Here is a 27,805-nt window from a genome sequence, read left to right as displayed (position 1 = left end):
CTGGCCAAGCTGCTCCGCCCGGGGTCATCCCTTCGCTGGGTGCCTGAAGGGACGGGATGGGACCGAGGGGCGGGACTGCGGCGGGGTGAGGGCCACCTCCTGGCTGGGTACGCCGTCACGCCGGACCGGACGCAAAAGAAACCGGAACTCCTCAGCCGAGGGTGCCCGTTTCCGGAGGGAGCTTGAATCCTGACGCGAACGACTGCGACGCCGGGAAGCCGACTTCCGGAGCCTTGTTTTTTCACTGAGTCTCAGGGGCGGGAAAGCAGTGAGAGAGCGGCGGTGGCAGGGAAGTGGCCGCAGCAATGAGGCAGAAGCACTACCTTGAAACTGCGGCTCGGGGACTACGAGATAGCTGCCCGGGTCAGGCCCGATATCTTCTGTAAGAGGACGGGACAGGTAGCGGGAGGCCAGCGGCGAGAAGGTGTTCCTTTGCCCCTCACGAATCTCTTTCTCTTTTACAGCTGGGCCTATGGTTCGTCACACGGTAAGGAGAACACCTGTGTTATGGGTTAGGCTCCTGTCACCCCGCTCTCCTCCATTACGCACAGCGCTCAGAATGATCTAAAAGAAAAGGGTTACCAACTCACTCCCCTCAGTTTAGAAACCCCAGAGGCTTCTCAGTTTCCTGAAAAATCCAAATTCTAATCTTGTTTGACCTTCCTCCTAATCTCCTCAACCTCTAAATATTGTCGTGTGCCAGTACTTAGCCCTTGTACCTATTTTCTAGCTACAATCACTTTGTTGGTGAGCTTTTCATCTAGTCTCGTGGTTTTTAAATACCATATACTGAAAACTTCCAAATTGATATACCCAGCCCAGATTTCTCCCCCAAATTCTATCCTCATGCCTTCTTGACAACTTCTGAATGTCCAATAGGCACTTCAAACTTAACTAATATGTCCAAAACCTGAGCTTTACCCCCAACAGGCTTTGACAGTTCTCATTTTAGTAAATGGTAACTCTGTGCTTTCACTTATTTATCCATAAAACCTGGGAGCCATTCTTGACTCCCTAGCACCACTCCTTCCTAGCCAGTATGTCAGCAAATCCTTTTAGCTTTATAATATATCCAGAATCTAGCCAGTTCTCACCACCGTGCTCCAGGTCATAACCACCTCTGGCCTGGATTACTGCCCGTAGCTCCCATACATTTCTGGTTTGTTCTTAAGCCAGCCACGAGAATGTTTCTTATAAAAAACAAAGCTATAGGCCCGGCGGGGTGACTCACGCCTGTAATCCTAGCACTCTGGGAGGCTTAGGCGGGCGGATTGCTCAAGGTCAGGAGTTCAAAACCAGCCTGAGCAAGAGCGAGACCCTGTCTCTACTATAAATAGAAAGAAATTCATTGGCCTACTAATACATATAGAAAAAATTAGCCGGGCATGGTGGCGCATACCTGTAGTCCCAGGAGGGGACTCGGGAGGCTGAGGCAGCAGGATTGCTTAAGCCCAGGAGTTTGAGGTTGCTGTGAGCTAGGCTGATGCCACGGCACTCACTCAAGCCTGGGCAACAAAGCAAGACTCTGTCTCAAAAAAAAAATAAAAAATAAAAAAATAAAGCTATTATAGATCATGTCACTTCTCTGCCACAAACTCTCAAGTGGCTTCCCATCTCATAGTAAAAGTAAAAGCCCTTTAAAAGGACCATAAGGCCCTACATCATAGGTCCACATTACCAGACTTGCTCTCTTGTTCACTCTTCTCCAGCCACACAGGCCTCCTTGCTGTTCTGTTTCAGGGCCTTAGCAGACCCCTTCCCTCTGCCTGGAATTCTTGCCTCACATACTTGCTTCCATTTGAGTCCTCCATCTTCTGGTCTCTTGTAAATGTCACTTAATGAACCTACTCTATTTAAAATTACAGTAACTCCATTGACATGCCCTATTTTCCTCTCCTACCCTACTTTTTTCTTACTAGCACTTAACAGTTGACATTGTTATATTTACTGTCTGCCTCCTAGAATTGTTGTCCTTTGTTCACTGCTGTATCTCCAGCAAGAACTGCCTGGCACTTGTCAACTCAGTAAATGAGAATGGTTTTTTTTACATTTGGCTGAGCTAAATTACAAGCATGGTCCTTAGCTCTTTGTACCATATTTCCCCCAAAATAACGCAGGGTCTTATATTTATTTTTCCTCAAGAAGACACTTGGGGCTTATTTTTCAGGGGATGTGTTATTTTCCCCTCAAAGCCTCAGCTGGAGCATGCCCAGGATGGCCAGGACCTGATGGGGGAGCCAACTTTGTTGGTGGGGCTGCCCACACCTTTCCAGTCACCTCTGGGATAGTAGGTGTCACGATGGGACAGATGCAAAGGGCTGCTCATCTTTACTGCTCCGAGACAAAATGCATGGGTTGTGCAGATACGCTGTATAGACATACCCATCACTAGGTCTTATTTTCGGGGTAGAGCTTATATTGCGCAAATGCTTAGAAATCCTGCTAGGGCTTATTTTATGGTTAGGTCTTATTTTCAGGGAAACACAGTAGTATTGTTATATCTCTAGCACTTAGCACAGTGCTTAACAGCAGGTAGTCAACAAATATTCATTGTGCTAATTGTTTTAAAAATAAAAACAAAATCGTAATTTACTATTTTGCTGTAAATGTGTTGGTAAAATTGGTGAAACATGATAGCCATTTTTTTAAATTAGTAGCAAGTGATGAAAAGTGGCTAGATTTTAGATGTATTGGAAAGCCAGTGGGATTTGCTGGCATAGGTTGGAGACTTGCCTGTCTGTTGCTGAAAGGAGTGAATGGATGGAATAATAGTATTTTGCAAAGTAAATTACTGCCAATTTATGTTTTTGAAAATTTTCATATTTTGAGTTTGCTTAAGGAGAATGTATATGTGCCTATATTAAATATTAATATGCTTTTTCACATTTATGTTGGCAGTTTGAGGTAACAAAATATGATTTGCTGGATTGTGAGTTTCATTTGTATAATTTTAGATGATAATAGCACTTTTGAAGAAACATGTCCATACTGTTTCCAGTTGTTGGTTTTGGATAACTCTCGAGTTCGCCTCAAACCCAAATCCAAATTGACACCCAAAATACAGAAACTTCTTAATCGAGAAGCAAGAAATTATACACTCAGTTCTAAAGAAGCAAAAATTGTGAAAAAGTACAAAGACTCCAAAAGTGTCTTGGTAAGATTTCAATTCCAGTATGTGTGAATGAAATAGAATTTTCTGTTCTTTCATTTAAAATAAGGTAAGAATCAGCCTGAATATGACTCAGATTTATAGTAGTATATCTAGAATATCAAAATGTATACACAATTCTTCTTTTTTTTGAGACAAAAGTCTCATTCTTTTGCCTGGGCTAGAGTGCTGTGGTGTCAGCCTAGCTCACAGCAACCTCAAATTCCTGGGCTCAAGCAGTCCTTCTGCCTCAGCCTCCTGAGTAGCTGGGACTACAGGCATGCGCCACCATGCCCGGCTAATTTTTTCTATATGTTTTTAGTTGTCTAGCTAATTTCCTTCTATTTTTAGTAGAATGGGGTTTCACTCTTGCTCAGGCTGGTTTTGAACTCTTGACCTCGAGCTATCCACCTGCCTCAGCCTCCCAGAGTGCTAGGATTACAGGTGTGAGCCACCACGCCCAGCCTCAATTTTTCTATTAATGTTTCATTACAAGACTAGCTTATTTTTATTTTTCATGTTTACCTAAAACCAAACATCGTGAGGTCTCAATAGTTCTCAGATCTCACTGCTGAGCACAATTATTTTCACAAATTTGAGGATTTCATGAGCTGACCATTATGTCTCTACCTGAATTGCGGTTGTCAATATGTTATTTTTTCCTTGGTCCTTTTCTTCAAACAGCAGTACCTTATGTATTTAGGTACCAGTGTCACTTCCTGAGTCATTCCCCTCCCCATGTCAGAGTATATATTTACATGTGTGCCCAACAAAGGTAAGTGTATCTTGTGTTCATTCATTAAACATTTATTGAGGGTCTATCATATGCCAAACAATACTTAGTATTGAGGATATGAAATGGAATAAAACCAAAAGCAAATTACTTATGGTTTGCTATATGAAATCAGTATCAGATACATTTTATATTTTGCATATTCTATGTTAACATTTATTAATTTTAATTCCTTTGCTGGACTGAACATTATGAATGACAGCTCTTGTCTGGCCTAAGACTACAATTATGTTAAAAACTTGGATTGAAAATTGCCATATTTAAGAGTTTACCAGTATTGGACAGCTAAGTACATTTTGCTTTGTCATAAAAGCAGCCAGGCATGAGGCTATAGGCATCATGCCTATAATCCTAGCACTCTAGGAGGCCAAGGCAGGAGAATTGCTTGAGGCCAGGAGTTTTGAGACCAGCCTGAGCACAAGCGAGACCCAGTCTCTACAAAAAATAGAAAAATTAGCTGAGCATCATGATGCGTGCCTGCAGTCCCAGCTACTCAGGAGGCTGAGGTGGGAGGATCATTTGAGCCCAGGAGCTTGAGGTTGCTGTGAGCTATGATGATGACACTGCGCTCTGGCCCTAGCAATAAAGCGAGACCCTGTCTCAAAAAAAAAAAAAAAATTAAGTGGTTAAAGGGAAAAAGAGAAGAGATAGAATACTAAAGTGAGTCAAATTCACTTTCTTAGTTCCTGGAGAATTGTATTTTTCAAAAAACATCACTGTGTCACATATTTTGAAAATGTTCTTAAATGGGAAGATGATAGATGCTTCCTTGCTGTCTTCCAGTGTTTTGCCCTCATGAAGCTTGTATACTAATATATTTTAATCAGAGGTTAGCTACAAAGGTGCTAAGGGTATTTGTTTTGCTGATATGTATATATATGTGTGTGTGTATGTACACACACACATATATATAGCCTCCTTCCAAAAAGTGTAAAGTAACATAGACCTTTGATACCTGCAGATCTTCCACTGGCATTTTCACCTGTTCATGAACATCAGAGTACTTCTCACCTAAAGCAGTTTGTATTATTTTTGCTGAGGCATGGGCTGAATCCTATGCATTTTGAATTAGGTATGTAGAAGAAAGGAATTTAGCTAGAAAATGGACTATTTCTTGAGAAATTAATCCTTAAAAGAAAGTTAACTTCTAGAAGTAATGATAGAAGTGAAGAGGTTTGAGAATATAACTTACTTGGTTTTATAAATTACTTTAGACCTATTTTTACAAAATTGTGAAGGTTTTGAAGGGACCACGTAAAGTTCCAATGATATTCTGCCACTGTTGTTGGGAAAAGGCCTGAAGTTCATCTACAAAATATTAAATGTCTGCTGATATTACCAAAAATCCTTCCAGATGTTAAAGAGTGTCATCCCCAGTCTCTTCTCCAACTCTCCCCAAACAGTTTTATATTGAGAAAGTCGAGAGTTCATTATCTTTATTTTTTTTCTTTTTATTTCTTAAAATATTTTTATTTTTTTTCCCACAGAATTGAGTAAAGTTCAGAAACAAATAGTTCATTATCTTTAAAAACCTATTTTAAATTAAGTATAAATGTTTAGCCATTAATTTTTTGTTGAAGATTTTCTCATTTTAAATTTGTCTTATCTGATTCCTGCTGCTAGACTGCAAGCTACCCAAGGGAAGCCTCTGTTTTACTTAGCCCTATAGCACCTGCTGTCATCCTTGACATAAGAATTCAAAGAATGTGTGGTTTATGGGGTTAAGTTATAAGAGAAATCAAAGGACTGACTCATATTTCTTCTTTTTGTGGTAGTTGGTTACTTGTAAAACATGCAACAGAACAGTTAAACATCATGGTAAAAGTAGAAGCTTTCTGTCAGCATTGAAGAGCAATCCTGCCACTCCTACAAGCAAACTCAGTGTGAAGACACCAGAGGGAAAGACTCTGAATTCTGCAAACCTAAGTCATAATATGTCTGGTTCCAAAGGCAAGAGCCCAGCATTGATTTTCAGGTATCTTAATCCATTAACTTTATTTGCATTGTCAGTGTTACCTCAAGTATTTCTTCTAATTTCCTCTGTTTAATATATATTCCCTAAATATGCCATACAGTTAGGACTTGGCCATTTTGCCTCCATACCATTTTCTAATGTCATATAATTCCATATCTTCCATGCTTATCTCAGTGCATATGACTTCACAGCATATCCCTCTACTTGCAACCTCTCCCTGGGCCTATTCCCAGCTGCTTGCTAAATATTAATATATCCACTCCTCTACATGCCCCAAACTTAGTTCTTCATGTCCCACTCAGACCTGCCATCCTCCTAAGTTCCCTGTTCTGTGAAGGAGCATGCTCTTCTGGACATTGACCTAAAATGGCAGGTCTATTCAAAAATCCCTTCTCCGTTTGGTCTTCCAGTTTCTGTCTGTTCTTCCAGGCTATTTCCATCTGTTTTCCCTTTTCTCCCTAGTGCTGCTATCCTAGTTCAGGGCCTTATTCATCTTTTGTCAGTACTACAATTATTTCCTACTGGGTCTCCCTACGTCTACTTTCAAACCCTTGTCTGATCATCTTTCTATAGCTCTGATTAGAGGCATTTACCACCTCACTCTGTAGCATATGAATCAAATACTCTAGTATGGCTTTCCAGCCCTCACTATGTGGCACCAATTTGCCTGCCTGTCTTACTTTGCCTTAATTCATCCTATGAGCCAGAAAAACTGAACCATTGGCTTTCCTGGTCTAAGCCTTTGCACTTGCTCTTTCCTGTATGAAAAATTCCTGAGGAAATCCGAATAGGGATTTGTAAAATGATACTAAGCTAACTATATTACTGGACACATTTTATTTTATTTTAGTAATTCTCAGTACTTTATTTACTATGATAGTAAAATTTAAATTTGATTCCATAGAAACTATGAAAGGAATTTGGAACATTTTGCTACAAAAGAAAAAATGAGTCTGGTAGCCTCTTGAATATAAATAACAAAATTCAGCAAGAACTAGATTATCTCCACCTATTGAATTTAATGTTTTATATTTGGCTTCAAGTTTTTAAAATTGGGTAAGAATTAAAATTTCAAGTCTAGTTATGTCTATATTCATGATTTAATTATTTTGATATTTGGTCTGATAAGAATTTATCACATTTTTCATTTTATTGGATAAGTGTATCTAAAAGAAAATTTGGCTTTTTAAAATAATTTAATTGTTCTGGTGAGTTTGATCACTTTTGGCCATAAAAAGAGGAAGGAAAAAAACTTAATTAAAATTTATTTAAAAAAAAATAAAAAGAAAAAATAAAAATAAATAAAAATAATTTCATTGCATTTGGAACAGACTACTTCTTAAATATATGCAGGACTGGAAAAGTTATTTCACATTTATCATATAGATGAGGAGTCAAAAGAGAGATCAGTCTGACAAACCCCAAATAAGGGTTCATGGGGATGGAACACAATGGGAGGGAATGAAATACACACATACCAGATGGGGATCATTTATTCAGTGGATATTTTTAGAGCACCTCCTATGTGCCTGGCACTGTCAAAAAACACTAGAATAAACAATTAGTGAAAGGTGCCTGCCCTATGGAGCTTACATTCTAGCAGGGAAGATGCAATGGAATAGTGCCTATGGGTAGGTTGAAATCCTTCACTTTTTTTTTTTTTTTTTTTTTTTTTTTTTTTGAGACAGAGTCTCACTTTGTTGTCCAGGCTAGAGTGAGTGCCGTGGCGTCAGCCTAGCTCACAGCAACCTCAAACTCCTGGGCTCGAGCAATCCTTCTGCCTCAGCCTCCCGAGTAGCTGGGACTACAGGCATGAGCCACCATGCCCGGCTAATTATTTTTATATATATATCAGTTGGCCAATTAATTTCTTTCTATTTATAGTAGAGACGGGGTCTCGCTCTTGCTCAGGCTGGTTTTGAACTCCTGACCTTGAGCAATCCGCCCGCCTCGGCCTCCCAAGAGCTAGGATTACAGGCGTGAGCCACCGCGCCCGGCCGAAATCCTTCACTTTTGAGTGGTCTTTAGCTGCGTAGAAGGAATATGCAGCCATTGCCTGTATATGGCTATAATACAAAAGAGTAGAAAACAATTCTAGTAGCAGTTGTCAATACTGTTTAAATTGTCATGTGTCAGTATAACTAAGTGTGGTTTTGTTTCTTTTCAGAACACCTACATCTGAACAGTCAGCATCTACTGGCTCCTCAAATACTACGAGCAAAACAAAGAAACACTTCTCTCGACTAAAAATGTTGCTTAGTCAAAATGAATCCCAAAAGAATCCAAAGGTGGACTTCAGAAATTTCTTATCTTCTTTGAAGAGTAGTCTTTGAAAATAAGAAATGCCTAATGCAATTTCTGAAACTAAAGTTAATAAAACAACTTTTTAAACATTTATTCTTTTAATACTTAGAGGTCTAAGAGCAAACTTTTCTTGGCATCCTTCAGTATTTATGTGGAAAATACTTCATTAGAATGAGTAAGTGTGAAACCTGCCTGCCTCACAGGGTGGTTGTGAGGATCAAAAAATATATGAAAGGTCCAGGGGCCAGGCACAGTGGCTCACACCTGTAATCCTAACACTCTGGGAGGCCGAGGCAGGCAAATTGTTTAAGCTCAGGAATTTGAGACCAGCCTGAGCAAGAGCAAGATCCCATCTCTACTGAAAAAAGAAAGAAGTTAGTTGGACAACCAAAAATATATAGAAAAAATTAGCCAGGCATGGTGGCACATGCCTGTAGTCCCAGCTACTCGGGAGGCTGTGAAGCAGAAGGATTGCTTGAGCCCAGGAGTTTGAAGTTGCTGTGAGCTAGGCTGATGTGACGCCACAGCACTCTAGCTCAGCCAACAGAGTGAGACCCTGTCTCAAAAAACAAATACAATAAAATAAAAATCAATGAGCAAGAGCGCCATACGTCAACCTGGGTGAATCTCACAAGTGGTATTAAGCAAAAAAAAAAAAAAAAAAGTAAAATACTCTTTAAATAAATAATTCTGCTACTTTGAACAACAGTCTGTTTCCAAGCTCTCTGCTGCTAAACTTTTCATTCATTATGGCTTGGCACACTGAAAGACTCAAGGTTGTCTTATAGTTGCATGAAGTAAAAGTATGTTAACTAGTGCCAGTACCAAAAGAATGGTGAACTGGGCCCTGCCTTCCTTTGTGTCCCCAGCATCTAACATAACACTTTGATCATGGTAGCCACTTTACCTTTCTGGCTAATTTCTCAGTAGAACATAAGTTTCTGGCCAGGTGTGATGGTTCACACCTGTAATCCTAACACTCTAGGAGGCCAAGGTGGGAGGATTGCTTGAGCTCAGGAGTTTAAGACAAGCGTGAGCAAGAGCCAGACCCATCTCTACTAAAGAGAGAAAAATTAGCCAGGCATCGCTCACCTAAAGTCCTGGCTACTCAGGAAGCTGAGGCAAGAGGATTGCTTGAGCCCAGGAGTTTGGGGTTGTAGTGAGCTACAATGATGCCACTACACTCAAGCCAGGGTGATGAAGTAAGACTGTCTCACCAAAAATAAATAAATAAAAATCAGCCAGGTGCTGTGGCTCATGCCTTTAATCCCAGCTATGCAGGAGGCTGAGGCTGGAGAATCATTGAGGACAGCAGTTTGAGACCAGCCTGAGCAATATAGCAAGACCCTGTCTCCAAAAAAAATAAGACGGTAAGAATCACAGAAAATACCGCCTCATAGTATGTGTCCTTTTTGTAAATGCAGGAACTGAGTCTGAGTCTATCAAAGAAGTTTGGCAAACCCTGCCCTAGGAATTCCCACAGATTTCTAGTATTCCCCAATTTGGTTTTAAAATCAAGGCAAAAGGCCGGGCGCTGTGGCTCACGCCTGTAATCCTAGCTCTTGGGAGGCCGAGGCGGGCGGATTGCTCAAGGTCAGGAGTTCAAAACCAGCCTGAGCAAGAGCGAGACCCCGTCTCTACTATAAATAGAAAGAAATTAATTGGCCAACTGATATATATATAAAAAAAAAAAAATTAGCCGGGCATGGTGGCGCATGCCTGTAGTCCCAGCTACTCGGGAGGCTGAGGCAGAAGGATCACTCGAGCCCAGGAGTTTGAGGTTGCTGTGAGCTAGGCTGACGCCACGGCACTCACTCTAGCCTGGACAACAAAGCGAGACTCTGTCTCAAAAAAAAAAAAAAAAAAAAAATCAAGGCAAAAGGTCCTGGGCTCTACGAATTTAGAGGTACCAATTTTTTTTTAAATTTTTCTTTTATTTTTATCTTTTCTATACATTCTGCCTCTGACTTCTATAGAGGTACTAATTGAATCTGTTCACTCGAAAGCACTTACTAAGCACTACACTAAGCAGATCACAAAAGATGTGTTTTTTGTCCATATGGAACTTTCTATGTAATGAACTGTAAAACCCATACTTTATTATATTCTTACCTGGAATTGCTTAAATATTTAATATGCCCTCTAGGTAATTCTGATGCTCAATCAAGTTTGGGAACTACTGGCTAATCTCCTTCAGCGGTTTCTTTACCATACGTCACTGAATACTTTCAGTAATTTCTTCCCTCCAAGTCCATTAATCTTTCCCCTCTCCACCCCATACCCAATGAATGAGATTCACAAAAATAACCTACACATTCAAAAAGAACATAAAACTTTATTAAGAACTCTTATTATCAGATACAGCCAAAGAAAAAAGGGTAAATAGGGAAAGTTCATCTTCCCATGTGCTACTGCCACCTCAGAACAGAATTGTGTGTGGATGGCTGGAATTACATTTGGCAACAAATGCTCTGTATAAATAAATTCATTAAATAACACAATGTTCCCTTTCTATACAGAGAAGAACTGGGTTTACACTTTAAGCTTTGATATAGTGCAAAAACTATGAAACAAGACTACATCTTTAGGAGCTATTTCTTAATACAAAGCAGTTTAGTAGCCTTATGTTATTTCACATAATGTAAATTTTTAGAGTGGAAAATTCAGAAAGCATATTCTAACTTTCCCAATTAGTTAATTTGTACTTGTGAGTTTTTGCTCTCTATAGATTTCTCAGAACCAGTTCAATAAATATATTTTAAAAGATGAGTTGCTCATCAGCAGTAACAACTGACAACTTAGTTTTGTTCTTTTAATTCTGCAAATCAAGATGACCAGGTCATCCCAGCCTTTTCTGATTCTGAAGGATTTCTTATAGAAAAGCCCTAATTCAGAGTGCATGTGAGAAGAGGTACCAGAATAGCTGCATCTGGAATGGTTTTCCTTGAGGGGGAGGTTGGCTGTTGAGCACAGCTGATTTTCTCAGCCTCCGGGTTCCCCCCACCATGGTCCTTTTACTTACTGTAGTGATGGAAGGAGCAGAGGGAGCACCAGGGAATCTGTTCAAACTGCCACTCCAGACAGCTCTCTGCGCTGTTTGTGGAGAAAAGAGTGATGGTATCCATTCAAACCACAGTACCCCTACTGCAAGTGTGCTGACATGCTTTGCTCTTGAGGGGCCAGGCCAAACTGCACAAAAGGATGCATGATTTGCCTCAGGTACACAATGGAGAAAATGCTCATGATTTAGAATTTGGTATTATAGTACCCCCATCTAACCCCATTCTTGAGAAAAAGTAGTCTTCCTTCTAGAAAGGAAGATTGTTTACTGCTAAGGCTTACCATTGTTAACTATCATAAGGCTGAAGACATAACTTCTAAACCAGACCATTTAACCAACAACTGAGGTTTGTGGAGGATCGGTCAAGGGGTGGGAGTCAGGTTCTTGAGTACTATCACTTATCACAAATCTCATCAAGTTCTTTAAAAAAATAATGCATTTTTATCATAAATATTTAGAGAGGATACTGGTATTAAAATCAGTATCTAAGTCAGAAGTCAGTTCTAAATGGTGAAAATATTGCAACAAACTTCTAAAAGATTTCAAATCTTCCCAGGAGTACATAGTTTATAAATTAGTTTTAAATGGGAAAAAATATATATTTTGAATGGATAAATCACCACTTTAGCAGATCATAAATAAGGTCAAGATATTGAAAATAAGTTAACACACATGTTTCTGCTTTTACATCAACAACAATAAAAACTAACTTAACTTGATATACTTCCTTAACACATAACCAGGTTTTATAATTGTACAATTGTTATCTCTCCCTCCTTTGCTGAATCTTTTTCTTCCATTTCCTACACCTAGGGACAGAGGTACACAGCACAGGCAGACACCCCATGTGTGAGTCTGACTGCTGCTGCACACCATTTCCTTATGAGAGTGTTGTTACAAATGCTGGTTAGGATCTGTTATTAGTAATCTGTCAACCACATTACAAGTTAAGTACATTCATGGTTAAGTGGATTAGGTTCCCAGGTGAGCTTTCAGTGGTAATGTTAGAGAACCGAACTATTTGTTTCTGTGAGAAAACGCACCCCAAGTCCCAAAAGTTGACTAAAAAACTTTGGAATATAAGCCATATATGGATAGGGACTACTTTATATGTGTCTCTATTTCAGAGAGAGGTTCACCTATTCAACTATTCAAAAGCACTGTTTCCAGAACTATTGGCTATTAAAAATAAATGTTTGCCTTCTTCCACATTTAATTCATTTTAACTATAATCTCTAATATTGAGAAAGAAACAAGAGTGAAGCCATTCAGAATAGTGAGACATAATTGGCTTGTGGGACTTAAAAGATGTTTTATTGACTATCTAATTTGAATCTGCTTACAACAAGAAAAATGTCTAATATGTAAAGCAATGAATGAAAAAAATGTTTATCTTAAGTCATTAGTGAATACAAATCCACAGCTTAACAATGTGATTTAAAAAGAAAGCAAGAGAGCATGCAACTGCTCTAACACACAGGGTTAGAAATAAAAGGTAAAAGTACATTTGTTTTGGTAACTATAAATATACAAATATAAAATTTACCATATCTACCCTGTAGTGTATGTAGCACTGCTTAATTGCCAAATATGCAGTCATTCAAAAACCTTAAGGAAACATTTAAAATGTTCCAAGCTACTTTACTGAACATTAATGAATATTGTGTTCTTGAGCTACCAGAGCTAAAACTACTATTGTTTTTAAAGTTATATAGCTAAGGAAATAATAAAAGTATCATTATTTCATGTGTCTTTTCATCCCATAGATGACTTTTTGTTAAAAGGATCAACTATGTTGACAAATAGAAATCAGTTCCAGAACCAAGGTTGTCCTCTTGGTAGAATGTCAAAATTTATAACATTTCCCTAGCATTTCCATATTAATCTACTCAAAAACTTCTAAACAGTTTAATGAATTTAACATTCTTTTTATTCTATACTGGCAGCTGGAATGGAATCCCTACAGTGCTATTGGAGAAAAGTTCTCTAGGCTTTGATCTGACCCTCAAACTGACATCCATGTTTGGTGTTAAATTAAATTACTGACCTTTAGGGAATAAGGAATCAAAGGCATGGAGAGGCACAGAATCGATATTTTGTTTGGAAAGAAGGGTGAAAATTATGTTGGAACATTTAGTCCCTTTTATAATCAAGTCCTAACTATACCATAATAAAGTCTCAACCAACTCCTGATTAGTTATTCCCCTATAGGAATTACATAGTATACAATGATTAGTTACCAAAGAAAATAAAAACAACTGAAAATACATGAAGAAATGGAAACATGGAATTTCTCACAAGGCCCTGGATCAAAAAAATTTACAAAAAGATCTTTTGAAAATAATCACTATTTGTGAGCTTATTATTACACAGAGATCATCACTTTGTTTAAGCTAAGTCATGTTAACTTATCAATAAAATAGTAAACAAACCAACATTTTAAACAATTTTATAAATTACTTGTTTCTTAAGTTTTACTCTCCCAATAATATACAAAAATAATGCTACAGGACTATCCACCTAACCTGTCTCCATTTCTTGCAAAGTCCTGGGACTTGGAAAGAGACTGGTCATCAATCTTCACTGTAGATGTCCCCCGCAAAGGGCAGGTGCATGTGGCTGCCAGTGACATTGGGCAATCGAGATAAGTCTGGCAGGCTCTGGATCCGGGACCTGAGTTCTTTGCGCACCAGGGAAACTCTGGCTAACTTGCGCTTGTATTCCTGTAACAGCAAACCACTTTCATTAGCATTTGGGGGTTGAAAGAGCTAGCTAGCTAATAATGCTCTACATAAAATCCGATACTATACTCAGTTAACACCAAATAAACAAAGACTATTCCCATGTGAGTTTTAGGATCAAAAGAGGGGCCTTGGAAGTATATAAGTAGGTAAACTCTATTATGAAAAAACCAGTCTTTAGCTGTTGCTTCACACCTGTAGAAAGAAGGCTAACATATTAATATACTTAACCTCAGCATGTAAGATTTTCAGGTATTCTTGAGTTTGGACAAGAAAAATATTATATTTATTTTCATAAACCTTAAACTGAAATTTAGTAAGAAAATCTATGAAAACTCAGTAAGAATGGCAAGAGTTTGTGGTATCTGAGCCAAGACTCCTCCCTCCCTCTACCCTCCCAACTCAGCAAGGCAGTTTCCACTCCAGACAGATGCAGCCAAGAACACAGCATTCTTCTTCCCACAATTCCTATTTGGAGGGCTTTGTTCCCAGGAAGCGCAGAACAGCAGTATTTCTCATCCTGACCCCAGCTATTTGGTGCTGAAGCTAAGACCTAGTCTAGAGCAATTAAGAGCCTTGGTGGGGTCCCTTCTGCCCAGCCCCTAAGAGAAGTTCTTCCTTGGGTGTGGCACACTGAGGATCCTAAGGCCCTGGTAATTCTCACCCCCAACTCATAAGGTGGTGCCACAGCAGAAGCAGTAAGTCAAGACAACCTTAGGCTGCTGTGCCCATCCTCTTCATCCAGAGCTCAGCTCCTAGAATGGGGTATCATTCAGAGAGCTTGCCATTGTACCCACCCTCAGTTCCAGAGTCCTAATGCAGTCTCTTAACTCAGAGAAGCAAGCAGTAAAATAGGTATGTTCATGGCAATTCACAATTACCACAGTGCATGGTGCAAAGTAGAGATTCGGTTTCTTTCCAAATATGCTCACCCAGAAGGTCTAAGAGGACCATCCTGGATATAGTACAGAAAAGGAAGTATCTGAGAAAGAAACTCAGCTAGTTTACTGCAACTATCCAGGGAAGAAAGGACTGGGGCCTGAACCACGCCAATAGTAGTAGGGATAGGGGAATGTACTCTACAAATCACACTGTATATACATAATACCTTAAAAGACTGTAGCAATGTTTACTAAGAAAAATCAGCAGGAATTGGTTATGGTTCTGATGTGAAGAATTACAAGTTTTCAGGCTGGATGAGCCGGTGGATGGAGGTGCTGTTATCTGAGACACCAAAGAGGAGGGTAGAAACTCCTTTGGAGAAGGATAGAGTCCAGTTTTAAGTATGTTAAGTTTGAGTTATCCATGGGATTTCTAGGTGGCATTTGGAGATAAGATTCCAGCATTCTGAGCTAGAAATAAAGATTTAGGCTTTACCATCAACAAATAAAGTTTAACTAAAACCATGAGAAGCATGTGGACCGATTAGGTTTAGATAAAGACATACACAGTAGGGTTTCTCAATCATTTTAAACCTCCTTTCTCAACTCTTTCGTCAGCACATCTGCATGAGCCAAGAAGATTTTTGTCCAACTTTACTTATTGTGGTATGTTTCAGTAGAAATATATACATACTGAAACTGACTCTCTAAACTATCCATCATACCACACCACATCACTTGGATTCTAATGTGTCCACCAAAAGGATAGCATTCCCCTCCTCCCTCTTCTGGTTGAGAATCACAGATATACACAAAGGAAAAGAAGTGGCCTAACAGCAGAATGCAGAAATGTTCCCAGGATTAAGAAGGATTATGGAAAAGCAGTAAAAGTGAACAAGGATAGAGTAGTAAGCATATATTTGGAAACTTTCCAACTTTTTTCTTACAAAAATACTGGCTTTCCCAACAGATGCTTTGGGTACTTTAACTATAATCCAATACTTTGAGAACAATATCATTCATATCCATTATCTGAATGCCCCAGTAATTATCTTTAACTAACTCAAAATATCTACCATCCAGCTGTAATTTGGTATTTGAAAAAGGTTCACCTAAAGCATTTCAGATTTCCACTTCTTAAGTGTGGGCTATGCATGGTGGCAAAATTTTACCCACATGTTATAGTCTAGATACATTTTCACTTTGCCTAGAAACCTTTCTTGTTCCTGCCATCCTCACTCTAGGCTCCTAGCTGAAACTACCTCTCCGCACTTTGTCTAACATGTGCATATGTCTGTCTTGTCTTCCCAAGGGCGGGAGCCTTCTTTATACGCCATACTTCAACATTAGTGAATTATGAGGTGTGATGTGCCTTGTGAACACTGCAAGTGGGTTAGAGCTAGCTTGAAATCTGAACCACCATTACAGACTTCTTTACGGCTCATACTGAGTACATATCAAGTATCCAAATCTTATTTTTCAAGACCTACATTAAGACCAAACACTGTCACAGAAATTTTTCCTGCTCTAGCCTATGACATGCTACTATTGAAGTTATTTCTGAACGGAAACTACTACTGGATTGTTTTCTACTTTCATATCCATGATTAGGGAAAAACATTTTCTACGTATTTACATTTCTTGAAGTGTCCCCCAAAGCACTGAGTATTAACAAGTCCCCCCAGTCAACACTCTATGAAGTCAGATCTGGATGGAAGTTTAGCTTCCTCAATCTACCACCTGTGTGACCTTGAACAAGGACTCCCTAACATTATCTAAGTCTCAGGTGTTTCCCTTATAAAATAGGGATATCTGTTTTACAGGACTGTGAAACTTAAGTTAATGTGAAAGTTTTCAAAGTATAAAGTGCTATATAACTGTGGTTATCATTCTAGGATAGTATTAGGATCATCTTGCAGAAAAAACAGTGAAGAGAATAAATTTCACCAAATTTGGAGTTCTTATTCATTTTAGGGCTGACCTAGATAGTTCTAAAATTCCAGTTGCTTTAAAAAAATATTTAGACTACTTCTGAACTTAAAATATTGATATGGCTTCCTCTTTCTTGTAGATGCTGCCAGTAATTCTGCTCTTCTCTTCCATATGCGTCATTCATTGTGACCTTAAAAAAACACTGGAAGAATTTCAACTGCATCCACATGGGATCTTTCATGGCCTATTAAAGGCTGTAGCCAATTCCAAAGGTCATATCTACAGTATTATAGCCTCATGGCTTCCTACTCATCCTTTGAGAAAAAGAACAGCAGACTTTGTAAAGGAAAAAGGTGCAAAGTCGATTTCTCAGGTGGTCTTCTTTGTCTGTAGTATCACGTCCCTATCCTTTTTTTTTGAGACAGAGTCTCACTTTTGTTGCCCAGGCTAGAGTGAGTGCCATAGCGTCAGCCTAGCTCACAGCAACCTCAAACTCCTGGGCTCAAGAAATCCTCAGCCTCCCAAGTAGCTGGGACTACAGGCATGCACCACCATACCCAGCTAATTTTTTCTATATATATTAATTAGCCAATTAATTTCTTTCTATTTATAGTAGAGACGGTTCTCGCCCTAGCTCAGGCTGGTTTTGAACTCCTGACCTCGAGCAATCCGCCCGCTTCGGCCTCCCAGAGAGCTAGGATTACAGGCGTGAGCCACCGCGCCTGGCCCTATGCTTTCTTAAGAAGTTAACATACAAGTCTTCCCTAAGCCGTTGCCTCCAATATAACTATTAAGAAGCTTTGGTTCTCCTTTGTAGAATCCACCATAATTTACTTTTACTTCATTTTTGCTTGTGCTGAAATTGGGGATCCTTGCTAGGATAGGAAAAATTAATTGGAGTATGATCACGATAAAAACATACACTTTTTTTTTAAAATGAGGCCAAGAAATTCCATGATGTCAGGGAGGTTCTGAGACTGTGAAGATTGGTCAAGCTGTTAACTTCTCCAGGGGACAGAGTGCAAAGCAGATAAAGATCTCAGTAGTCTATTCCTCACCTTCTAGAAAACAGATGCTCAAACTTAGCTTGGTATCTAATTTTAGAATTGAAATTATTTTTTTAAATATAAAAGCCAACATATCAAATCCTTTCTCATTTCTTTTCACGTTATATCTCTCAGATGGACCTGTCTTTTCTTCCTTGACTGCATGTGTAAGAGTTTTACCTATTAGTGGGAATTACTTTACTGTAAATGAATGTCATCTAACAAACTGTCTTACTTCCTTTAGTTCATTTCAGGGCTTACTATCATTCTCTTAACAATTCTACGACTGTAAAGTTTTATTAGTCTTCTAGATTATTGACAAACATGAATAAAGGATGTTTTATCCGGTTTTCAGCAGGAAACTCAATATCTAACTGGCTATCAACTGGGTTTTGAAAAACGAATAATGCTTACTTATAAGGGTAGATAATTATAAATAAGCCTTATACATTCCAAGATTTCATCCAGCACACTGTGACCCTAACCAAATAGCTACGTTTTTCATGTGCTTATTACATGCCAACCATTGTTCTAAGCATTCCATTTAATCTTCACAGGTAGAGATTATTAATAGCCATGTATTACAAATGATGAAACTAAATCACAATTAACCAGTGATTAAGAAACTTCACCTGAAGTCAACAGACAGGGGCAAAAGGGGACTCAAACTTAGACAATCTGTTGGCAGAGTCCTCATACTTAACCATTACCCTAACCTCCCCGTCACATCCTGAAATTATTTGAGGGACGGGTATTCTGAGGAAGTATGTTATCCAACTAAAAGCTACCTTTTGTCAACTATAAAATCACCACAGTGACAGAACAACTAGTCATGTCCCTAAAACTCAAAATCCAGTAAGGAAACAAACTCTGACTTGCATCAGGTAGTCTAACTCTGTCATTAAAATATCTCTGAAATTTCTAGTAGTGGGAGTTATTTTCTCATGAATAATGACATATGGGCTTTGAAATGGATTTTCTTAAACAAGTAATAGCAGCAACAACACAGAGAAGATAAAAGGGAAAAGGGGGCGGCAAGGAGGCTAGTTCATCCAGCAATGGTGCCCACATCCAAGAAAGCTGAACCTACTGACATAATTATCAGTTTTGACCTTGGGGGTAGAGGGGTGGGTAAGCCAGGAGCTGATACGTAGCATGTAACTAGTTAGTCCTCTGTTAATTAAGCAACTTGAAGCAGATAGGAGGAATTTAAGGAACTGACCTATAACAATCAGTTTTTCTATACATATTGTTATTTAAATTAGGAAGTTGACTTAATCATGTTACCTTTTATATTTTGTGTGGCCTTTTCACCTCAATCCCTTAGTATGTATTATCCAGTTACTACAGAATCACATTATCTCAGGGTCAAAAGTATCATCTAATCTGGCACTTCTCAAACTGCGTGTCCTGGGAAGCATTGTTCCACAAGGTTTAACAAGCAGGCCAAAAACCAGAGTTTCTGGGCTTGTGTTTGTAATAGGGTTCTTTGCTACAGCCCTGCTCACAACCTCAATATCTCAGCAGAGTAAAGCTCCAAGAGTAGAATCTGGTTTGCAACATTCCTTAAAATCATTGAAATACACTTTTGCTGAACATTTACTACCATCTTCCAGAGCTGTTTATATCTAGAATGCAGTTAGGCAATCATTGGACCCAACATTTCTCTTGTCCTAGTGACTCAACCTCTTTTTGACTACCTCCAACAATAGCAAACTCACTTTTGAAGAGTAATTTCATTGGATACAGAATTCTAAATTGGTGGGTTTTTTCTTTCAACACTTTCCACCTCACTCTCTTCTTGCTTGCATGGTTCTGCTGAGGCATCAACTGTAATTCTTATCTTTGATCTTCTATAGGTAATGCATTCCACCCCACACTGAATTCTTTCAAGGTTTTCTGCCCTTTGAATATGATATGCCTACGTATAAATTGTAGGCTTTTGGGTATCCTGCTTGGTGTTCTCCGAGTTTCTTGAATCAGTGGTTTGGGGTATCTGTCACTAATTTTGGAAATTCTTGACATTACTACTTCAAACATTTCTTCTACTTCATTCTCTTTCTGGTATTCCAAGCCCACATATGCTACACCTTTTTTTGAATTGTTTTTTTTTTTTTTTTACTCGTACCACCTCTATGGAACTTTTTTTGAATTGTTTATGGGGATTTCTTTCCCATCCTTTTTTTTTTTTTTTTTGAGACAGAGTCTCGCTTTGTTGTCCAGGCTAGAGTGAGTGCCGTGGCGTCAGCCTAGCTCACAGCAACCTCAAACTCCTGGGCTCCAGTGATCCTTCTGCCTCAGCCTCCCGAGTAGCTGGGACTACAGGCATGCGCCACCATGCCCGGCTAATTTTTTATATATATATCAGTTGGCCAATTAATTTCTTTCTATTTATAGTAGAGACGGGGTCTCGCTCTTGCTCAGGCTGGTTTCGAACTCCTGACCTTGAGCAATCCGCCCGCCTCGGCCTCCCAAGAGCTAGGATTACAGGCGTGAGCCACAGCGCCCGGCCCTCTTTCCCATCCTTTTCTCACTTAGCATTTCAGTTCAGGAAGTTTCAATTGATCTATCTTCAAAGCCCACCCATTCCTTTGGCAGTATCCAGTCTATTAAGGTGCCCATCACTGGCACCCTTCATTTGTGTTTTATTTCTAGCATTTGCTGGGATTTTTTTCTGAGCATTTCTCCCTCTCTACTTACATTATCCATCTGTTCTTGCACGGTGTCTTTTTTCCACTAGAGCCCGTAACATATGAATCAATAATTTTAAATTCCTGATCATTCCAGAATTTTTGTCACACATGAGTCTGGTTCTAATGCTTGTTTTGTCTCCTTAAACTGTTTCTTGCCTTTTAGCATGTCTTCTAATATTTTATTGAAACTTGAACATGATGCCAGGCGACAGTGAGGTAAACAGGTATGGTCTGTGGTGTGAGGTTTTATCCTAATGTGGCTAAGAGTTAGGCTGTATTTAAGGTTTGCTTTAGATGTAGATGCCAGAGACTGAAATTCACTATTTTACTAAATAGCCCTTTCCCATTAAACAGTTTTAACTGAAAGAATGGTCTTGTTTGTCACTTCTAACACATCCACTGGTCCTAGTTCTGCCCTAGGAAGTAAACCCAAGTTCTCTTCAATGACAGCTTTCAAAGCATCTGAAGACAGTCACTAAATTATACTCATCCGCAACTCCAATCTCCCTAGTTCCCTCAACTGTTCTCCAAGTTTTGTTTCCTTTTCCTCTGCCATCCTAGCCTTCTCCCTCTGGACACACTGAGGCAAGTTAATTCATTCTACTTATGTGGAATCCAGAGTTGAATACAGAAATCCAGCTATGGTTTAACCAGCATTTGATGAAACAGAACATAATTCCTATGCTTTGAACACCAGTTTATTAGCGTAACTTAACACTATACTAGCTACATCACCATGGTGACTACAGACTATCAGTGCTTTCTCCCATGAAGTGATGCCAAGCCAGGTCCTGACTATACTGATACACTTAGCTTGGGGAAATCTAAATGTAGAAATTGATACTAAAATTTTTTAGGCAAAGAAAGGGTATGATGGAAGCAGTGCAGTATTTCACAGTGATCCCCATTCGATTTGCTCTGTTTATGGACCAATGGTCTAACTTGTTAAGAACATTTCCCAGTAGATAATGTATCTTAATCATGTTAACCCATGGTGAATTAATCATGGAAAAGTTTCAGAGGCAGCCCTAAATCAAATGAAGTTGTAAACAAATTTGTGTGCATATGTGCCTTTTTCAAAGCTACTGCCAACTCAAAGAAGATTAAAACCTCCACATTCTTTTTTCTATATCTGCCTTTCCAATGTTTCATGGACATGTCAGACACATACCCTATTTTCAAATCAAAGAAAACTAAACATATTTGCCGTATTCCAAATCATATAACTAAAATATCCTTAGAAATTAGAATTAAAACATATATCCTACAGCAAAAATTACTAATAATTAGCTGCCTATTTAATATTTGAATCTCATTATATGTGAATTCTCTCTCAATTTTAAAATGTATTGTTTATTAATCCTACAAAACTCCCAAGAATATGTCCTTCAATTAGATAAGATGCCTAGATTTTAGAAAGGTTTCAAGCATGGAATAACAGACGTTGTTCCAAAGCAGTTGCATTCTCCATAACCTGACCTAACCAAGATCAGATTTGAGGGACGCTGTAAAAAGAATTCTGGCTTTAGGAAGTTAAGCCTGACAATTTTATGAGATTACATCACTCTGAATGACATAAGGCTCTCCTTAAAATTTTGATTGATATAACTGCTTAAAAGGTTCGCATTCTTGCTGAACCTCTTAGGTGCAATTATATCAAAATTAACAATTAAATTCTAGCTCTAACACGAATCTTACCTCAAAAACTGGAAGGGGTTAAATATTTAGATGGTATACTTTCCAATGATACCATACCACCAATAAATTACAATGGGGCACTGAAGGAATTGGACTTAGGCAGTGAGGACTTTTATTATTTAAATAACTTCCAATATTCTCTATAGTAAATCCCCTCATTTGCTACATAATATGTTCCATTATTATAAAATAAATAAATAAATAAATTAAAAACTCCTAAAGTACTCAGAAGTACCCAACTATTACATAAGGAATAGGGAAAAAGTCAAAGGCATTGAATTTTAGAACTAGATCAGATCTTATAATTCATTATGTTTGAAATACAGTTTGAAGATGAGGAAAGAATGGCCTTGGTAGTAGTACATGATTTGTTCCAGTTCACATAGTAAGTCCATAATCCATAACCTTCAATTCCCAGGTCATTACTGTACTCCATATTCCATACTGACTAACCGAGATAGACATCCAAGTAGGATATAAATTTGTATACAGGCTGGCTACAACTGTTTTTTTCACAAGTATGTTTACAATGATTTTTTTATTTTTTTTAAAGCCAGTCAAATCTAGCAGTGGGGGGTTACAATGAAATTTTTAATCTGTGATTTTTTTTTCAAAAACTAAAGGAAATACATCAAAATATTACCAGGGCCAGGCGTGGTGGCTCACGCCTGTAATCCTAGCTCTCTGGGAGGCCGAGGCAGGCAGATTGCTCAAGGTCAGGAGTTCGAAACTAGCCTGAACAAGAGTAAGACCCCGTCTCTACTATAAATAGAAAGAAATTAATTGGCCAACTAATATATGTAGAAAAAATTAGCTGGGCATGGTTGCGCATGCCTGTAGTCCCAGCTACTCGGGAGGCTGAGGCAGGAGGATTGCTTGAGCTCAGGAGTTTGAGGTTGCTGTGAGCTAGACTGATGCCACGGCACTCACTCTAGCTCAGGCAACAAAGCAAGACTCTGTCTCAAAAAAAAAAAATATTACCAGGAGCTGTTTAAATGGAATTTAAATGTATTCCTCAAATTTCCCATGATATATGTTAACAGCTATGTGCCTCAGTGTTCTCATTCATAAAATATTAATAGGCACGATAATAGTACCTACCTCATATAGGTGAGGGTGTCAATAAAAAATAGGAAAAGTACTTAGAACAATACCTTGGCACAGAGTTAAGGCTAAAATAACTATTATTAGCTTATAACTAAATTTTAAAGTACTTTCTCACAAACAATGAAGTTTAAGTATAACAGCAGGGTTTCAGGTTAGGTATAAAGACAGTGGTAATTTTTCAGCCACATCGTGTATAGAAATGTTTCCTTTATGCAATATTGGGAGGTTTCGTTCAAGAGGCCTAAGAATTCTGGGACTCTCAAAACTGTAATAAGTTATTGGAGGCTACAAGGGCAGCATCTCCTGATTAAAAAAAAAAAGCTCCCTCCCCCATTATGAGTATAGAAATTCAAATGGAGGGAAACGGTGTTCAACAATTACCCAGAACAAGGCAACAATGTTAGGGTGCAGACAGAATAAAATCTAGCAGGCTGAGCCCCAGCTGACATCCTAGAACCCTCTCTAGCTCACTAGCACTAGCCACTGAGAGGCTCCACTCCATCCTGCAAATGATAAAATTCTAAGACAGAAAGTTGAGGGAAAAGATCATCTGGCATATATGATCAACCAGCTGCTGGATGGGGACACAAGAAATTCTGCCCAGCATGAATAAAGCTATACTGTTTGTTCCTTTCTATCTTCTTTCTCCTTCCCAGTTTTTCTTCAGTCCTTTCTTCATCTTTTTTCTCTCTTCTTTACTTTCAGTTTTTGTTCCCTTGACTCATCCTCTGTTCTACTGTTAAAGGGAAACACTTTAACGCTTTCATCATTGACAGCTATATTGTGAAATTCTCAGTAGTTCTTGAATTACCTACAAGGCATCCCCAACTTTCACAGAATGTTCACTTTAATACACTATATACTAAACCCCGTCTCTACTATGAATAGAAAGAAATTAATTTGCCAACTAATATATATAGAAAAAATTAGCCGGGCATGGTGGTGCATGCCTGTAGTCCCAGCTACTTGGGAGGCTGAGGCAGAAGGATTGCTTGAGCCCAGGAGTTTGAGGTTGCTGTGAGCTAGGCTGATGCCACGGCACTCACTCTAGCCTGGGCAACAAAGTGAGACTCTGTCTCAAGAAAGATAGATAGATAGATAGATAGATAGATAGATAGATAGATAGATAGATAGATAGATAGATAGATAGATAGATAGATAAGAAAAAAAAAGAAAAATCTGTGGGGAAAAAATAACTGTCCTCAAAGTATACAAATTTTGACATACTGAAATTTTGTATGATTTATTTCAGAATATTATGGGGGTACATTTCAGATGATTTATTTTTATATATATTTTTAGTAATTAACGCTTTATGTGCAACAGTAGAGCACTACATTACTACATTAAGTTTAAACTCCATCAGCACAATTCTGGTTTTCTAAAATCTCACAACGCATCTCACTTGCTACACTGTTCCACTCTCATCTGTTCTCATTTCACAGCCATTACGACTTTGACGCTGTTGGTTATACTGACTTCTTGCTTACTTGCCTATAATTTCCAAACTCTTCTTTGCTAACCAGATAAACAGCTGTGAGGACACCATCTTCTGATAGATCCTAACTGAGGTTTGAGGGAGGGGTGAAGAATCTCCAGGTGTTCAGGCATTTTCACTAGTTACTTTTCATTACTATAATCTTTTTCTAGTAACTCTTTTGTAGGACAAATTTTTTTTCCCCCTGAGCTTGCTCTCTTATGTATTATCTTTCCAAAAATGTTTGGTAGATAGTGCAATCATCTTTATTTAACTAGACTGTATGGACAAGATCCACCATGGATTATCCTAGCAACTGGCTTTACAAGTATAGATGATCTCCATCACTCCTCGCCCTCATCAGCCTGGAGAAGACATTGCCCTTTTCCTCTGTTCCAAGCTCCAACTCCTCACCACTGTTACCTGGCCAAAGAAAGGGGATGCACAGGGGCTGGCTCTCCTGAATGTTTCTACTGCAGTGTCCTAAGTCACTATGTGTTTGTTGCTCCAACCTCCTGCTTCCAGATATCTCACTTCTGCTACAGAACATTTGTATAAATGTTCCACCTTGACAACACACCAGGGTCTGAATTCTTTCGTCAATCCTATCAGTGTTCCACCTTCTATGAATACTGCCTTTTCTGGGGCACCCACCGCATCCCTTCTCTTTTTAGAACACATATCTAACATACATTACATATATCTTATGTTGCAAATATAATTTCTTCATTTCCTACATATCTATTCCCTAATTTCATCTATACTTATTTTTTTGGCAATCTTCATCAACCAGTTCTATTCAAACTCTGCATTATATGTACTTTTACATTTTACATTTATGTAATAGACATGTAACAGCAAGACCCTATCTCTACTAAAAATAGAAATTAATTGGCCAACTAAAAATATATAGAAAAAATTACCCGGGCATGGTGGCGCATGCCTGTAGTCCTAGCTATTTGGGAGGCTGAGGGAGAAGGATCGCTTGAGCCCAGGAGTTTGAGGTTGCTGTGAGCTAGGCTTACGCCACGGCACTCTAGCCCAGGCAACAAAGTGAGACTCTGTCTCAAAAAAGAGATTCAAAGGTAGAATGTCTAGTCTGCTTTTGTTTTCTCTACAAGAGAATGAAAACCTAAACCAGGCAAGGAAATAGGGTGAACACAACACTTGAATTGAATCCAAGTCTCCTGACCTCATCAATCATATTCCATAATGGAGGGGAGGGGTGAGAGGAGCAGTAGAAAACACTTCGCACCAACTTGACTTCTGAAACAATTACTTCCCAAGAAATCATAAAGAATTACCAAAAGGGTAAATAGCAAGTACGTTACCTACTTTTGAAGAGATAGAATCCATAAATAGCAGACAAGCAAGCTTAATTCAGATAAGCCAAAATCTCAGAAAATAACTGACTATATTGTTTAAAACAACTTGGGAATCCAGTTGCAATCACTAAGACACTAACACTATAATTAGCCAAACAAACACTGCCTATTTGGGAGGACCACTGTGTATAGATGTTAAAATATTACAGATATCTGACACTCAAAAGAATATCCCTATAAAACTACATAATTTCACTGGTTAAATAAATGATAGACATATCCTAGGTAGAAAACCTCCAAGTCTTTTTTATTTTGGACTAAAACTTCTGAGGTACTTATTGTATGTTGGGCACAGTTTTAAGCACTTAAATCATTTAAATCCCATAATAACCATATAAAGTGGGTACAATTATTATCCCTATTTACAGACAAGGAAACTGAGGTCAAGTGCTCTGCCTAATGAGACTGAGCTAGTAAGTGGTGACAGCAGAAATGAAACCTAGGCAATCCAGTACCAGAGTCACCATTCTTCACCACAAAATTAGCTTACCTCTCCAAGTGTTTATTAATTTAAAACCAAAGTCAACTAAGAAAAAATTCTAACCACAGGGCTCTGTGTCTGGCCTCATCTCTTCAACAAATATTTTTATTTTTATCTAGAACTTAAAATATATCCTTAAGAAATCTGCAGAAGAAACAAAGCCAAGAAAGATAAAATAAGAAATGACAAAAGTCAACTTTTAAAAAAACTCTACAGACTCAAACATTGGCTCAACAAGATAAAGACATACATATATTTTTAAAACGAATTACATAATCATCTGATGAACAACTCCAAGATTAACAATGGCAAATGTTATTTTTTTAAAAAAAGGTTTGAGACAGTTTCAAATTTAACACGACCAAAAACATGCCGATGTTACACTGCCAAAAATGTGCACACTCTACAAACAAAAAAGCCTACAGCCTAAAAGCAATAGTTTATATGCAGAAAAAAATGCTGTAATTTATGCCATAGTAAGGATTTTACAATAGTCCCTCCTTGTCCATAGTTTCATTTTCCATGGTTTCAGTTACCCAATGTCAACCTCAGTCTGAAAATATTACATGGAAAATTCCAGAAATAAACAATTCCTACATTTTATATTCCGTGCTGTTCTGAGTAGCATGGTTAAATATCGTGCAATCTCACCCAGGACCTGTAACATCCCTTAGTCCAGCAGATCCACACTGTACACCCTACACACCCTATACAATGTGACTGTATAGGAAAAAACAATACAGTCATGCACTGTGTAACATTTCAGCCAACAGTGGACCGCATATACAATGTTGGTCCCATAAGATAATACAGCTGAAAACTTCCTATTGCCTATTGACAGCATAGCCATCCTAAGGTAAGAGCACACTGCATTACTCACATGTTTGTGGTGATGCTGGTGTAAACAAACCTACGATGATGCCAGTAGTATAAAAGTGTAGCACACACAACCATGTACATTATATCTGATAATGACAATAAACGACTATGTTACTGGTTTATGTATTTACTGTACTATACTTTCTATTATTAGAGTATACTTCTATTTATTTATGAAAAAAAAAGTTAAGTGTAAAACAGCCT

General features: G+C 38.4%; 2 protein-coding genes across 3 annotated transcripts in view; one reads left to right on the top strand and one right to left on the bottom strand.

Moving 5' to 3' along the window:
* Window positions 1-180: 180 nt before the first annotated feature.
* Window positions 181-8,311, top strand: RMP24 (ribonuclease MRP subunit p24). The gene is made up of 5 exons (XM_012742147.3): window positions 181-382; window positions 465-487; window positions 2,955-3,154; window positions 5,717-5,916; window positions 8,084-8,311. The coding sequence occupies exons 1-5, from the start codon at window positions 306-308 to the stop codon at window positions 8,247-8,249; spliced, it is 666 nt and encodes a 221-aa protein (XP_012597601.1). The 5' UTR covers window positions 181-305; the 3' UTR covers window positions 8,250-8,311.
* Window positions 8,312-10,535: 2,224 nt separating this feature from the next.
* The window catches only part of RPRD1A (regulation of nuclear pre-mRNA domain containing 1A), a 69,069-nt gene continuing 51,799 nt past the window's right edge, over window positions 10,536-27,805 (bottom strand). The window contains exons 7-8 of one of the 2 annotated variants that reach the window (XM_012742117.2): window positions 13,807-14,004; window positions 10,536-11,313 (exon numbers count right to left, since the gene is read on the bottom strand). In XM_012742117.2, coding sequence (XP_012597571.1) covers window positions 13,855-14,004 — 150 coding nt within the window. In that variant the 3' untranslated portion in view covers window positions 10,536-11,313; window positions 13,807-13,854. Of the gene's footprint in view, window positions 14,005-27,805 lie in introns of both variants that reach the window. The other variant, XM_012742116.3, reaches the window with a different exon arrangement.

Source organism: Microcebus murinus, chromosome 17, assembly GCF_040939455.1.
Source record: "Microcebus murinus isolate Inina chromosome 17, M.murinus_Inina_mat1.0, whole genome shotgun sequence".
Lineage (NCBI taxonomy): Eukaryota > Metazoa > Chordata > Mammalia > Primates > Cheirogaleidae > Microcebus > Microcebus murinus.
This window is presented reverse-complemented; position numbering and strand designations above follow the sequence as displayed.

What these genes read in the sequence shown, in the direction of transcription:
- RMP24 (XM_012742147.3), top strand. Translation starts at nt 306, where the DNA reads ATGAGGCAGAAGCACTACCTTGAAACTGCGGCTCGGGGACTACGAGAT. An exon ending in GGTCAGGCCCGATATCTTCT is followed by an intron (nt 383 to 464) that starts GTAAGAGGACGG and finishes TCTCTTTTACAG; the next exon opens with CTGGGCCTATGGTTCGTCAC. An exon ending in AAGACTCCAAAAGTGTCTTG is followed by an intron (nt 3,155 to 5,716) that starts GTAAGATTTCAA and finishes TTTTTGTGGTAG; the next exon opens with TTGGTTACTTGTAAAACATG.